General features: G+C 36.8%; 1 protein-coding gene across 4 annotated transcripts in view; it reads left to right on the plus strand.

Annotated features, from left to right (window-relative positions):
- The window catches only part of DGKB (diacylglycerol kinase beta), a gene marked incomplete at both ends in the record, with an annotated part of 334,143 nt that overhangs the window by 20,369 nt on the left and 298,726 nt on the right, over positions 1-15,048 (plus strand). For all 4 annotated transcript variants that reach the window (XM_082014573.1, XM_082014575.1, XM_082014574.1 and 1 more), the window contains one exon: positions 11,374-11,450. In XM_082014573.1, the coding sequence (XP_081870699.1) occupies positions 11,374-11,450 (77 nt within the window). The remainder of the gene's footprint in view (positions 1-11,373; positions 11,451-15,048) is intronic.

The raw sequence follows: 15,048 nt of genomic DNA on the forward strand, positions 1-15,048 counted from the left end.
CTCTACGCCAAATCATTTGGGTATGAATAAAGGAGCCACAGTTGCAAATTTTGACTTCAAAGTAGACAAAACCTTCCCTTGGTAGAGACATTTTCAATAACTTTGGTAATGACCTGGCAAAGGCAATAGAAATATTTTTAATAAAATAAAATTTGCTTGGCGAGTCAGGAAGTGGTTCCTCTCGTGGCCCAAACCCTTGGTTAAATATCCAAATAAATAACATAGAACACTAATTGATGGCTAAAAAAGATCCCTTGTGAATATCAGAAATGCATTTAAGATGATTTACTGTCTTGGAAACATCAGAAATAAACCCCAAGTTAACATAACTTAACTCTGAAAGTTTTGTACTTATTTAACAAGTTCTTTATCTTATTTGGCATAGTTCTTGGTATTCTTGTAGGTAAGAAGCACTCTTACTACGACACCAAGTTGGGTGGGAACGCTGATCTGCTAGAGGGTAGGAGGGCTCTGCAGAGGGATCTGGACAGGCTGGATTGATGGGCTGAGGTCAACTGTATGAGGTTTAATAAGGCCAAGTGCTGGGTCCTGCACTTTGTCCACAACAACCCCATGCAACGCTACAGGCTTGGGGGGGAGTGGCTGGAGAGCAGCCCGGCGGAAAGCTGTTTGACAGCTGGCTGAATATGAGCCAGCAGTGTGCCCAGGTGGCCAAGAAGGCCAACAGCATCCTGGCCTGTATCAGAAATAGTGTGGCCAGGAGTAAGGAAGTGATTGTGCCCCTGTACTCGGCACTGGTGAGGTTGCATCTCGAATCCTGTGTTCAGTTTTGAGCCCCTCACTATAAGAAGAATGTTGAGTTGCTGGAGCGAGCCCAGAGAAGGGCAACGAAGGTGGTGAGGGCTCTGGAGCACAAGTCTTATGAGGAGCAGCTGAGGGAACTGGGGTTGTTTAGTCTGGAGAAGAGGAGACTGAGGGGAGACCTTTTTGCTCTCTACAACTACCTGAAAGGGGGTTGTGGTAAGGTGGGTGTTGGTCTCTTCTCCCAAGTAACTAGCGATAGGATGAGAGGAAATGGCCTCAAGTTGCACCAGGGGAGGTTTAGATTGGATATTAGGAAAAATTTCTTTACTGAAGGAGAGGTCAAGCATTGGAAGAGGCGGCCCGGGGCGGTGGTGGAGTCACCATCACTAGAAGTGTTCAAAAAACATGTGAACATGGCACTTCAGGACATAGTTTACTGGGCATGGTGGTGTTGGGTTGATGGTTGGACTTGATGATCCTAGAGGTCTTTTCCAACCTTAATGATTCTGTGATTCTCTATTCAGAATTCATACAATTTTGTTTTACCCTTCTCTCAGTTAAGTTATACCACAAATGCATATAAGTTGCATTTTTCCCAGTTTATTTGGTGGGGTTTTTTGCTTGGTAGGTGGTTGGTTTCTTTCATGATGTCCATCATATATATCTTTTTTTCTGCATGCTCCATGACTAAACCTGTTTAATAAGTACAAGTCACTTGGCTTCCATCCTTTTCACGTGATGCCTTCATAATTACATCTTTGTTCATTTGTTCTAGTATATTTATCCAACAGTACATAATCATTTTTTTTAAGGCAAAAATCAGTCTAGATCTGTAGTACTTCTCATTCCTTTCTCAAGACAATTCCCTTTGAATAAAGGTCTGTTTTCACTATGACTTGGATTTGTTGAAAGCAATCCATTTTGCATTTCCCTAAACTAAAAAACCTTGATTCTTTCAAAGACAAGGAGGTAAGCTTATAGGGCCGGACAGACAAATTTCAAAACACAGATACATGTGTACTACTATGACCATCACACACAAACTAATAATTGGTGGTAGCACACAAAAGAGTAAACGTCTGTCCTGAGGAATAAGATTGGAGAAAAATGAACTAAGTAGTGGGAAAATATAAATGAAGACCATATTAATGGGATAAAACCATGGAAAACTGATTACAGGATAATTTTAGGATTAAAGATATTTCTCGGGGACTAGAACAAAGATGTCTGAGAACTTATATGTTCTGTTCTTGTTTTATTAGCTGAATGGGGAATTCCAGAAAGCGATAGCAGAGAAAGAAATAAAACTTAAGAAAGCAAATGGGCTTGGATTCTAAACCTGCAGAGGGCAACTAACAAAAGTGTATTAAACTGCTTAAATTACATAGTTATGCAGATATTGTTTAGGAGTATTAGAGAGCCCTATAACCTTGCTTGATGGAGCTGCTTATCTGAATACTGTTATTACCTTGCCAGGTAAGTTTCCATGAAAATGCAGTCTTCTTTGGAGTATCCCTCTCTGAGGACTGTTTTTTTTAAACATTAAAATGTCACTGGATAAAGTCACAAACAGTCCTGGGAGTAGGATTTAATGCTGCTTTTATCAATGGACTCTATTATAGGGTTTATTCTTGCTAGCTGTCTCCTTGGAGAGTCCTGGAATGAGCAAAGAATTGTCCTCTTCTAGCTGAAGGCTGAAGATTAAATCCCTTCAAACTAAGCCAGATATAGACTTCAGGTCTGATGTATTTGTAGTGAAAGGGAAAGGATTTGTGATGCATCAAGCAAAGATCAATAGAACACAGCTCTCCAGGAACATAAACTGATTTTATGAGCTTTCCTTTCCTTGATGTCCATGCATAGTAATTCTCTCCCGTTTCTCAAGTGTTGTCTGTTATGGTCAGTATTGTTCATAGAGTCTCTTAAAAATTGATGCGATAAAGCAGTTAATTAATAGAAGAAAGTATTGAATACTGACAAAAATAGACTTACTATAGCAATGCTGTAAAAGACCTGTTTAACTGTAACCGAACTTGGGACACAGAGCTGGTTTAGATGGAAACAGAATTGTTTAAATTTTGAACTCCACAGCTAGGAGATTTATGGAAGTAGTACTTGAAACATTGTTGTTTCTCAGAGCAATGAACATAAAGCAGACTTCCCAGAATAGGTTTGCAATGGCACTTGTTAAGATAAATGGGCATGTATTAACCTTAGTTAATGTATGAAGGTATAATATAAATACTGAGTTGCTTTGCTGTAGTAACAGAAACAGGAAAACTCCCAATCTTCCTAATATACAATTAAGACAAACTTGTAGCCTCTCATCAGTCCTTTATTTCATTAAACTTCAAGTTCCTGGGCATTAGGAGAACAATATTATCCCAAAAGTTAGATCTTGAACTGGAATTGAGACTTTTGATTTTTACTGCTCAGTCTGTAGCCTTTTTTCTTTTTATTTTTTAATTCTATCTACTTAGCAGTATGCTTTTTCAGTAGCCTTATAAGGTAGCTAAGTGTGTAAATACCACAGTCAAAACAATCTCTGCATCAGACTGTGTCTCTGTAATTAAGGTTGGGAGGCTGTGACTTCTAGGCAGATCTACTTAGCAGCTCATTCCTATGGGCAACACAGCTGTTATTTTTTCAGTGACTAACTTTAAACTTTCTCTGTTATTAATATTTCCATAGACTCAACACCTGCAATATTATAAGTACTTAAAGATTGTATCCAAAATGGGATTATGGCAAGATTCTCAGCAGAAACAGCAGAAAATTAGAACTGCTGTTGCAGTTTCAAAACTTTCAACACACACAAATTTAAAAATCTTCTACAAATGAAATACAAATTGGAGAGGCTTTATATAAGCAATAATGATTTTATTTATTTATTAGGTCAGGAGAATAGAGTCATGAACCTTCAAGCAATTTCTTATGTAAACTGGAGCACAATTTTAACAAATATGAAATATTGTGTAATGCCCCAGGTGGCTAAATCTGTTTATGCTGGTCAAAGATTTATTTATTTTCTCTTTCCCTTCCCCAGACTGTATATGGCCACCTTAAGCTAATTTTTATGGAAATTTGATAGGTTAGATCAGGTAATATCTTACTGATTGCAAAAATTGATCTGAATTCACCAAATTGAACATATGTATATATGTGCATGTATATATAAACTAAAATGCAAGGGCTTATCAACATTCTTAGCAACACACCCAAACTAGTTGGGCAACAGAGAATTTTGGGCATGCCAAAATAACAGTGTACAATAACAGTGCTACAGTGAGAGTTTTTGATAGTTTTGATTGCCAACAAATGTTGACAAATTTTTGATAGAGTTGTCAAGGCTTGTTTCTCTGAGTCCTGAGGAGACCAGGTTCTAGCGAACACTTTTTCGTCTGCTCTTCACTACTACATCAAGCACGTGATCACAAAGAACAAAAGTTTTAGGAACCGTATTTAGAACAGACAAAGAGCAAAACAGTTTATTACTAGTACATATCTTCAGCAAGTGCAGGACCCTTCATCATTTGTAGCTCAAGATCCTGAGCAATGTGTAGTTGTGCTGCTAATTCTTTTAGTTTTATGGTCTAGGTAAGTATTTGACTCTAAAGCCTTTGCTCCCAAGATAAACTATAATAAAGAGTAATGATTGCAAGTATTGCAGATTTTGGTTTTTAATAACATTTCTTTGCAATAGTAAATACATCTTGAAGTGGAAGATGGATGTGTCATAATGGATCAGAAACCCATAAGACAAAGAAAACCAAATTGAGTTGGATTTTTAGTTTTAAAAATAATCCCTTGATTCAATATTTATATTCCCTTATTCATAAGATAATAAATTATTGTATGGTAAGAAAATTGCCTTAGGTAAAAATCAGAAGTAGTGTTGCCTCCAATGTCAAAAGAACTAAAATTTAATCTCTGAAATACAGTTTCAGTACATAGGATGTCAAGAACTGTCACTGTATAAACCTTTAAAACTTTGTAAGAGTAAAATGAATGTGATACTTTGAAAGCAAGAAACATGATAAAGCAAAATGGGGGGGGGGGAAAGTAACCTTAAATCTTCCTGCTTCAAGAAGAGTACAAAACCATTTCAAGAATTTTCTGTGCTGCATGGAAGAATTAGATGTAGCTTTGGAATTATGTCTTGCAGTGAATCAGAGGCTTTAAGACAGCCTGCTCATAAAGAAATGGGGCAAGAGGAGAAGACAAACAAACAGCAACAAACCAACCCCCAGCTGCACAGAGCAACTTAGACCACCTGAGGGAACTTCCCCCAGGCTCTTTAAAGTTAGGCAAGCAACCAAAAGAAGCCATGGTACTTTGGTAAAATATGTTGCCAATTTTGACTCACCCTCACAGTGAGCAGGTGAAATGTGTTAGCTTGAAGTACTTCACAGTTTCCCTTTGCACAGTTACTGTATTTCATATGATGTGTGATAATTTAAGTGGTAATGTAAATTCAATCCCACAAGTTTTTAACATATTTGCATGCCTTGGTATTGCATAGCCCCTTCAGCAATTTTATGTTTGGGATATATGTGGAAATATGAGAAACTTGTGTACCGCTTTTTAGTAAGTTGTTTAAAATTACTTTTTAGTAAGTAATTTTGAAGGAGTAGATGGGACAGCTAAAGTTTGTTGATAGAAAAAATATCAGGCATAAGAATAACATGTTAAGTAGAAATAAAGTACCTTATGCCTACCTGTAGAGGCTTGGAAATGTTACATGGTAACGCTTTCTTAATTTTTTATCATTTTTAAATTTTTGTTATTTTCTGGACTGCTTTAAAATATTAATAGGAATCTACTTTCATATTAGCTGGAAAGTTTCAAAATACTTCTTAGTTCTGACACAGTATGCAAAATACTTAATTTTAGGCATGTGAGCAATCCTGTGCCGTTTTTACTTCACTTCTTTGAGATACTTGTTTTTATAACTGCAAAAATTATTTACTTTTCTTTAGAGACCTATGTTTAAGTACATAGGTACTTAGAATATACCGAATGTTCATATATCCTGTTCAATACATTTTTTAAGCCACAGTTAACGTTTAGGTTAAATAGGTAATGAGTTCAAAGTACACATACTAAAAATTATAAGGAATTATTTTGGGGAAAATAGAAACAAGTGAACTACTGTATTTTTTTTAAATGAGATTTCAAAACCAGTACAAATATTCTCAAACTTAGAAAGCCGTTTCCCTATTTCTGCTTAAACACAGAAATAATACATGCTAAATTTCAAACCAAACTAATTTGATTCTTTGCTGTTAGAAAGTTGAGTGCTCAGAGTTAGTGTTTGGGGTGAAATATATTGTCAGTAGCATTACTACCTTAATTTAATAGAGAATGGTTTCATCATTCTAACTGGAAAGGTTATGAGCTGGCAGCTTGCATCAGATATTGTGACCAGCTATAAATAAGCAGGAAATGAGAAAAGGGAAAGAAGGAGCCACAAAGTTACTTGCTGAAGGTTTGTATTAGTTTTCAGGCACAAGCAGGGTGATGGGATCTGAGGAGAGGTCTCCCGAGGCACCTCCTCCTCGCTCTCAGGGCAAGCTGTTTCTGAAGTATGGCATATTAACTACTTGCACAAATACTGCATTTTGAATGTATTAGAATTACTTGTAGTATCATGGTTTTCTCACATCATGCACTTAGGATGAGGGAGGCCCTGACGGTACTGCCAGGCCTGACTGTCCCTGCTTGGCCTCCCGCAGGGCTCCCAGAGCCTGCCTCTGGCCCAGGGCCCCATGCCAGCCCCCCGAGGCTGGCAGCCCCGCAGCAGGGCCGGTCTCTAGCTCCTCAGAGTCGGTCCCATGCATGGGCCAACAGCCTCAGGCTTGCTGCATCCCCAGGGAGGTGCCCGATGCCCAGGGCTGGGTGTGATCAGTGGCGGTGTGACAGGCCCCGGCTGCCAGGCCCAGCCCTGCTGCCCCAGGAGAGCCGTGGGGTCTCAGCCCCAGGGAGCCCCAGCCCTTGCAGCACCCTGACACCCTGAACTTTGCTCTCAAAGATGCACTCTGAGGATCTTTCAAACTGTTTTAGCCTTAATTTCATGAATGTTAGGAGACAAAGGAGTCCAAAAAGAGGCTAAGTTAGCTGTAGTAATTTTAAAATGTAGAAAATAATTAGTTCTTTTTCTTCTCAAAATGTTTTTAAGTACACAAAGGAGTTACCTGCAGTTCCTCTCAAGTCCTGGAGTACGTTTTTATCTTCTACTTATTTTTTCCTTTAAAGCTTATTCCCTTAGGAGACAAAAATTAACCCTCCCTCAACAGATCCCTGTTGTTTGCCATATATTTTCATTTGAACATCTGCTGTCAGGAAGTGGGATTTGGTTGACATTTTGTATTAATGTGGACTAAAGATGTGCTCGCACATGCAGTCAATATTGCTTTTTTTCCACAAACAAGTCCTTGATTGTCTGTGTAAGTATCATTTAGTCCATGGCAATGGATAAAATGGATCGATCTTCCTCCTTGTGATGCAGGGCCCCAGCAGGGAAAATGGGTGGAAGAGGCAGCTCCTGCATCAGGATGAGATTGTCCTTCTCTGTCCTCACCTCCCTCACCTGCCTCTTCTTCCACCTCCTCCATTTCCCTTTGCAAAAGTCGCTTGCCACTGTGTTTATTTAGGCAGCATCATCCAATTCTGCCTGCCTTTCTAAGAAGCTTTTTCCTAATAGTTTGTCACAGAATTCAATGGAAACATGATTTGCTGAAACGTGTACTTACTCAAATTCTCCGGTTTAAGGACTGTTACCCAAACCGTTGGTAAGAACTAGTTGAGGGGAGGTCTCCTTTAGACCACTGGATAGTGACTGCCTTCCCAGCCTGGCCACTCTTTTCAAGGCCCCAATAGGTTTTAAATTCCAAGAAAACCAAAATTGAATGTTTATTTCACTTAAGGTTTTAAATGTTTGTTTCTTTTGTGAAATTTGCATCAAAAGACCACTTAAAAGTCCAAACCAAAACTGAGGCGTGACCTATATTGAAAGAACTTTGCCATTGAGCCTGCAGCCATATGTGTGGGAAGCATAGGACATGTAAGTTGCTGCCTTTTCCTAGTTCATTGTCAACCATCAGGCATGTCTTACCAACACAGATGTGCTGCAAGACTGAGTCATACTAGGTGAACCATGTTCTTACTGGAACAACTTTTTTTGTTGAAAGGGAACAGATTTTACCCCTTGGTGCTACATACAGGTTTGTTGGCAGTCTTGGCCCATTAACATCACTGATATTTCTAGACCAGTAAAGCTTTAGATTAAGCATAGCTATTGCTTGAGCAAAAGCATTATGCAGTTCTCTGAATAAAATAAACTATTCAAAAGGAAAAATAATTTATAAATTTTTATATATATGCACATATTTTTGTATGGTTGCATCCACAAAAGAAAGAAAAGTCCACAGAATATAAGAACCCATATAAAAATTGTGATGCCAACTGAGTGCTGGGTTTTTCCTCATGCTTCTCATTGGTTTATCTATCAAGCAGGGCTTTTGAGTTTGAGTCAGGCTTTGCTGGCATGCAGAAAATTGTTTATTGAAGGTTGCACCTCCCCCCCCCCAATCATAACAAGATGTATAGAAAACCTTTTTGCGGCATCTATACGTGAATTCTGAACTTGATCATGGAAGGACTTTGGATGCCAGTGATATTTTTCATATTACGTAATGTTTACATAAAGAGAATAGAGGTCGAAAGTGGTTATTGCTCTATTTTTTATTGTGGGTGTTAAAATTAGTTACAGTCTGATAAGTTTACAGGTTATTATCAATTTTTATTGAGATTGAAAAATGTAGCTGGATTTATAAGGGAATTAATAATAATCCAGTCTTTGTTTTCTAGTGCTTATTTCCTTTTAGATTGTAAAACAGTTTTGTGTGTATAGCATGTGATTTATGCTGAATTTTAGATGAACTTTCTTATAAGTCTGACTTTTTTCTTTCTTTCTTTTTTTTTCCCCTTAAGAATAAATTCTTTTCAAGAATTTTTCTAGGATCATGGGGAGAAAATGTAGACAAGGTGTGTGATCTAGGAAAGCTTTCCTTCTGTTTTGTGTTTTCTGATTATGGGAGAAACGGCACACCAAATTCTAGTCTCAACTAAGTGCTCAATCTTCCTTACCTAAAGCTGAGTCATTTTAAAAAATGAATCATAATTTTTGATGTGGGCTAAATCTTAAACGGTTTTGAACTTACTATGTAAATTTGTCTTCAGATATCAAAAGTATCTTTGCTAGGACTGAAAGGCAGTTAAAGAAAAAAGAGACACTTTGACACTTTTACTGTTACACATGCAGGTTTCTTATTTCTAATGTCATGATTTTAATTGTTTTGCTTTTATTCTGAAATGATACAACATTAACCCAAGTCTCATCTATATATCTATTGTTTTGAAGTCTTTATTTAAAAAAAAAATTCTGTAGCACTGTGTGGAATCCAGCTATTTTTCTGCAGTATACTAGTAATAGCTTTTCAGTTAGCAGTCTTCCACACCATGCCTAGCCTGTTTTTCTGCCCCAAACTCACTGGAGCATGAGGTGGGAAACCATGTCTCACCTCATCCAAGGAAAACTCTGGTTCCTGGGCCACAGTTTCCCTTTTTTCTCCTTCCGTCCCTTTGGCTAAATGAACACTACTGCATTCTAACCGAATTTCAACAGAAGACGGGTTGAATGATAAGGGTTTAAATCCATTCAAGCAGAACGGAGAATTGAAGGTCTTCTGTATTTTGAGTGAATGCCCAAAGCACTGGGCTAGTGGGTAATAAAAATAATAAAACTGTGAGAACAAAAAAAAACCCGAGAGATATGTTTCACGAAACAAATCTTATATTTAAAGCTACTTGAAATTCATACTGTGCCAGCTATAGCTTTGCGGATAAGATGGGATTTAAGCACTACAGTGACAGGCTATGTGCTATATCTACACATATTTAGAAACTGTCTCTCTTGAGGAAAGCTTGGCATACAGATACTTAGACAAAGAAGGAATATGTCCTTGATTTAAAAAACAGATAAGAGTTATCCAATGGACTTTAAGACCATATTTGTATTTTAACGTGAGTGGTGCTTATGAATTTACTGACACCGCTCACAAAGGGTTAAGTTGCTGAGTTATGCAGAACATCTGTACTTGGAGGTAACAGTGAGAACACAGGTTCTAGTTTGACGCTTGTGTTTACACCACCATTTTTCAGTGAGTATGTAAATGATTTGGATCAGACTGAATAAACTATAATGGAACCCATGGCATTGTTGTTATTTCCTAGTTAGGAAACTTAGGAAGAAATGTTAGGAAAACTTGCTAGTTACTTCTGGAAATTTGTGTGTATTTTTGATGGAAAGCATTTACTTGATTTTGTGTTTTTGGTTTTTTTTTTAAATTAGAATTGAGGCTATTTTATTGGAGTTTCTAATTTTTATTGGCACAGAGCTTTCCAAGACAACTTTTGCAAGTTGTCTTGACATTACAAGTTGTCTTGAACTTTTCCAAGTTGTATTTCTTCCTTTGTTTGGTGTTTTTTTATTTTTTGTTATTTAATGTGAACCCTAAATAAGAGTGAAAGTTGAAAATGATCATGCTCTTCATATCCTTTTAGGTCAACTTATTAAAGATGGAACATGTTCCTAATACCAGTTTGCCTACTAGAGTCTGAGGAAGGAGAATTAATTTTTCTGAGGAATGTCAGCACTGTTGAAGAGTATGCATGCAGAAGGTTGTCAGTTGGCGTTTGAACTAAAATATCGATATGTCATTTCATAGCATTTTAAAAGATCTAAATTCATGTTAGTTTGGATACTGTCACATGAACTGAAAAAATGATTGAATGGCTGTGAACAAAAGATTGTGAAAAATGGTTCTGCCTTGACTGTGAATTGTATGTCATGGTGCTCATAATAAATACAGCTCCTGTCCTGAACGTGGAAATCTCTTGAGATGAGTTTTGCTGGGACAACCAAAGCAGAATTTACATCCGCAGACCATTTTTTCCTGACAGTTATTTCAAATATGGAATTAGTTATGCTTTTTGGATGTGACTGCTTTAAGCTCATGCACAAAAAAAAGGGAATAGTTGTGTTGTTGCTGAAATAGAAAATATTTTCCATCTTAATGATACTTGACTAAGATGAATATGAACAAAATTAAAAGAAAAGATTTAATTTATTTTTAATAACTAACATAACAGTTTTTTGTCTTAATTACAGTTGCATAGGCATAATACTAATTTAAAGTTAAATAGAATATATCTGGCAAAATATGAAACAAAAAAAGCATGGTTATTCCTGGAAAACCTCAAGACTGTTGTAAAATTATTAGAAAGTGGTCCATTTCTATTTTTTTTATTTATTTGCTTATTAATTTATTTGGATAATAAAAGGTGTGTGGAGAGACACATTCGGTGAGAGGGTACAGTATGTTCTCATTTTCTTTGTGCCCACAGCTCTCATACAGCTACAGAAAATTACTAATGTGCATTGAGAAAGGCTATTAGCAGTTTGGTTGTTGTTTCTTTAATTACAGTTCATATTATGTTAATCAGTTTTCTGTATTTTCATTTTTTCTCTCTTTATTCTTCATCCAGATTCCACCAAGAAAATTAAGGATGTCTTAGAAGAGTTCCATGGCAGTGGTGTGTTAGCAAAATATAATCCTGAAGGGGTAATTCTTTTTCTTTCTTCAATTATCAGAAATGGTGGGGAAAAATATTTACAAATGTTGTAGCAAATCTAAGTATTTCAAATAGAAGATTATTTATAAATCTGCTGTTTGGGGTATTGGAAACTGTTTGGAAAACAAAAATGTGAATATTTTGAAGAACCAAAACTTTATAAACATCACATTAGACAGACCTGCTTAATAATTTCTTTTCTAAGAAATACACAGAAAACCACCAAACTTAGGGTAAGGTTAACATGCCTCCCAATTCTTTTTAATGATTGGAAATGTTAAGCATAATTTCAAATTTCAAATTTTACTTTTCAAAATATAGAAAAGTAAAATCTGTTCAGTTAAGATTTCTTTTTAAATTCTGTTTCTCTTATGTTGCTTCTGGTAGTGGGATGTCCATTATTAAAGGGAAATTTTTTTCTGGAATGTTTTTATGAAATGAATAATTCAGCTGACAAAAGTCTGTGTGTGTATGCATTATCACTATGGATTCACTATTAGACAAAATATTCTCTTTTGGCTGGTAGAAAAAGCCAGATTGTTTTCTGTTGTTATCCTCAATTGCAATTTGTATCTGCTTAGCACATCCTAATATGATTCAAAATGTAGCTAAATAAAAACATGTTTCAGTAATGTTTCTAATAGTAATGTTTCTAACTATGCTTGCATTATGTGGAATTCAGGATAGAAAAATGTGCTAGCCATTATGAAAATTACTTGTCTTTTACGTCCTGAAATATAAGATCAAGAATTATTGTCAAGTAAAGTAGTGATAACTCATTAAGTATTGAAAAATTCTTTGATACTTTGAACTTTGTAAAGCATAATGTTGGTCATTTTAGTCAGTTTCTGAGAAAAATATTTTGTAATTCAGTGAAATAGTATGAGTTGATCTTGTAAATTATCAGCTTAAATCTCCATTAATTTACTTGAATATACTTATAGTTTATAAAAGGTTAGGAATGCGGTGATCTTCTGATTTATTCTCCCATGTAATATAAGCTGTAAAACCTCCCTTAACTGATTTCTGTTAGAAAGTAGACAATTTTTTTTTTTTAAGAAAAATGTGACATGTTGATTTACAAATTCAGTGCTTGCTCTTTTTTTATTTTACTTTTTACTTCTGCAGTTTTCTTTGTACTCTTAGGGTATGTGATAAAATGATTCTAATTTATTATTCCCATTTTTTCTTGAATTTCTTCACTTATTATCAGTCATCATACAAAGTTTTCAGGTTTTTTATGAAGTGTAACCTTTTAAAGTGCAAAAAACCACAGTTATTTTAGGCATATTTAAATAACATATTGCCATGTAGGTAACACATTATCAAATTATCAGTGTCTATATATAAACAAATTTAAATTATTTAAAGTTGTGAGATTACTCTTTGTTAAAAAAGTCATTCCTCCCATTTGGGGGTACGTGGAGGATGAGTCACAGCAAAAAGTGATCAATATGGGTGCCTAGGACAACTGCTCTGACTGAAGCCAGGTGAATTGGCAGAATTTGTGCAAAGATGGAATTAATAAACAGAGTTGGTTTTGAGCCGAGTCTGTGGCTCTGTATTACATTTCCCGGAGTTCTTCATTTCACAGTGATTTGTTTGCAGAATCCTACTAATGTAGGATTCATTCATACATCCAGGGATTATAGAGCAACAGAGCACCCAAGCCAGTGAGCAGGATGGGAGGATGGAAGGGGAGAAGGGAATACAAGTCAGATACTCTATAGTGGCTTCAGTGTCTTCAGCACGGATCGAGCTGTTCACTACTACTGTGTGGATGTTGGTCCCGAGCTAACCCTGACAGCTTTTGCACTTTGCTGCTTAGCACTTAGACTTCAGGGAGTGCAACATAAGGAAAACACAGCTAGCAGCGAAGCTGCTTTGGATCTAGTAAGATTTGTTGGCTCAGGTTTCATGCCATAAGCTGCTGAACTGGAAGCAAAGTGGCTGAAATTTCCTCTGCAGTTGAGTGAACATTCCAAGTCAGACAAAACTGCCTTTGCACAGTTGTGTCTATATTTTCACACGCATTCAACCTGCTATGTGCTTAAACTTTACAGAAAGATTTGCAGGTTGATTGTATCTGGTCGGATGAGGACTCCATGGGTTGGATGTACTATTTAAGCAATTGATTATTATCTGTAAATGAGATGACAAAGACTGACTGGTCCAGCTGATACCAGTCACAGTGCAGTTTTTTAATTCCACGTATTATAGACAGCAGTTCTGTTTTGTTGTTGTGTTTTGTAGAGGACACCATCATGTTTCTATTTTAGCACTTTATTTCCTAGATCATTATCTCATAAGTACTCCAAGTATTTTTCAAGTCTTGTCAATATTCTACCAAAAGTTAGTGCCAGTTTTTTACCAATACACATGGGGCATAGAGCTATGGCAGGTTTAGCCGTGTGATATATTTATGTACTTAAGAAAAAGCCATCCTGTTTCAAGCTTCTCCTTGCTTAAAGGGTTCAGGAATTTATTCTACTCCATTGCAGTTTTTTATCTCAAGCTGATTTAATGGGACACAAATAGCAAAATAAAAGCTATTGGTATTTGAAGCATGTTACCTGAAGTCATCTGGTTTGTTTTTCCATTATCTTATACCTTGGCGAGTCAGTGGTTTTTGGGCTTAGTGGAAATGATGTATCTGATTATCAGAAGGTCATCCAGTATAGGGAGTTTATTTATGGAGCTTTTATTCTCTGCTTTCAGTGTAAGGGAGATGACTAAAACTTCTACAAATGCTACTGTACCTCTGCCCATCCACCTTCTGCTATAAGTCAATGTCAGATACGTAATTAAGACTAAATTTTATATCTGATGTAAGACACGTATGTAGGTTAAGATCAGCCTTCTGGAAAGCTGTCATTATAAATAGCCTTTCCATCATTTGAGATTTATCCAAATTAATTAAATTTAGCCATTTCACTTTGAGGGGAGCACTGAATAGGCTAGCAAGAATTAGGAAGGCAGATGGAGCTGAAAACTGTATCTAAATGGGAAGTAAGTACACATTGTTGTGTGTTTGTAGTCCTAATGTCATCATCCTTTTTGAGGGATCTGTTGGAGTGCATCACAATTTCTTTTTTACCTGCTTACCTACTAACCACCTAGAGCTCTTAGTATTAATCAGTGCATAAGGAGTGAGGATGCAAGGTGTGAGGATGAGCTTGAGCTCAGTCTGGCCACAGTCGTAAAGGATAATAAAAAATGCTTCTACAAATATATTAACAAAAAGAGAGGCAAGGAGAATCTCCATCCCTTACTGGATATGGTGGGGAACATTGTCTCCAAGGATGAGGACAAGGCTGAGGTACTTAATGCCTTCTTCACCTCAGTCTTTAATAGCCAGTCCAGGTATCTGCAGGGTATTCAGCCCCCTGAGCTGGAAGACGGGGATGGAGAGCACAATAACCCACCCAAAATCCAGGAGGAAGCAGTTAAGGACCTGTTAAGCAACCTGGACACCCACAACTCTATGGGGTCTGATGGGATCCACCTGAGAGTACTGAGAGAGCTGGCAGAGGAGCTTGCCAAGCCACTCTCCATCATTTATCAGCAGTCCTGGTTAACAGGGGAGGT

Source organism: Phaethon aethereus (genome assembly GCF_964289735.1).
Source record: "Phaethon aethereus genome assembly, chromosome: 2".
NCBI classification, from domain to species: Eukaryota; Metazoa; Chordata; class Aves; order Phaethontiformes; family Phaethontidae; genus Phaethon; species Phaethon aethereus.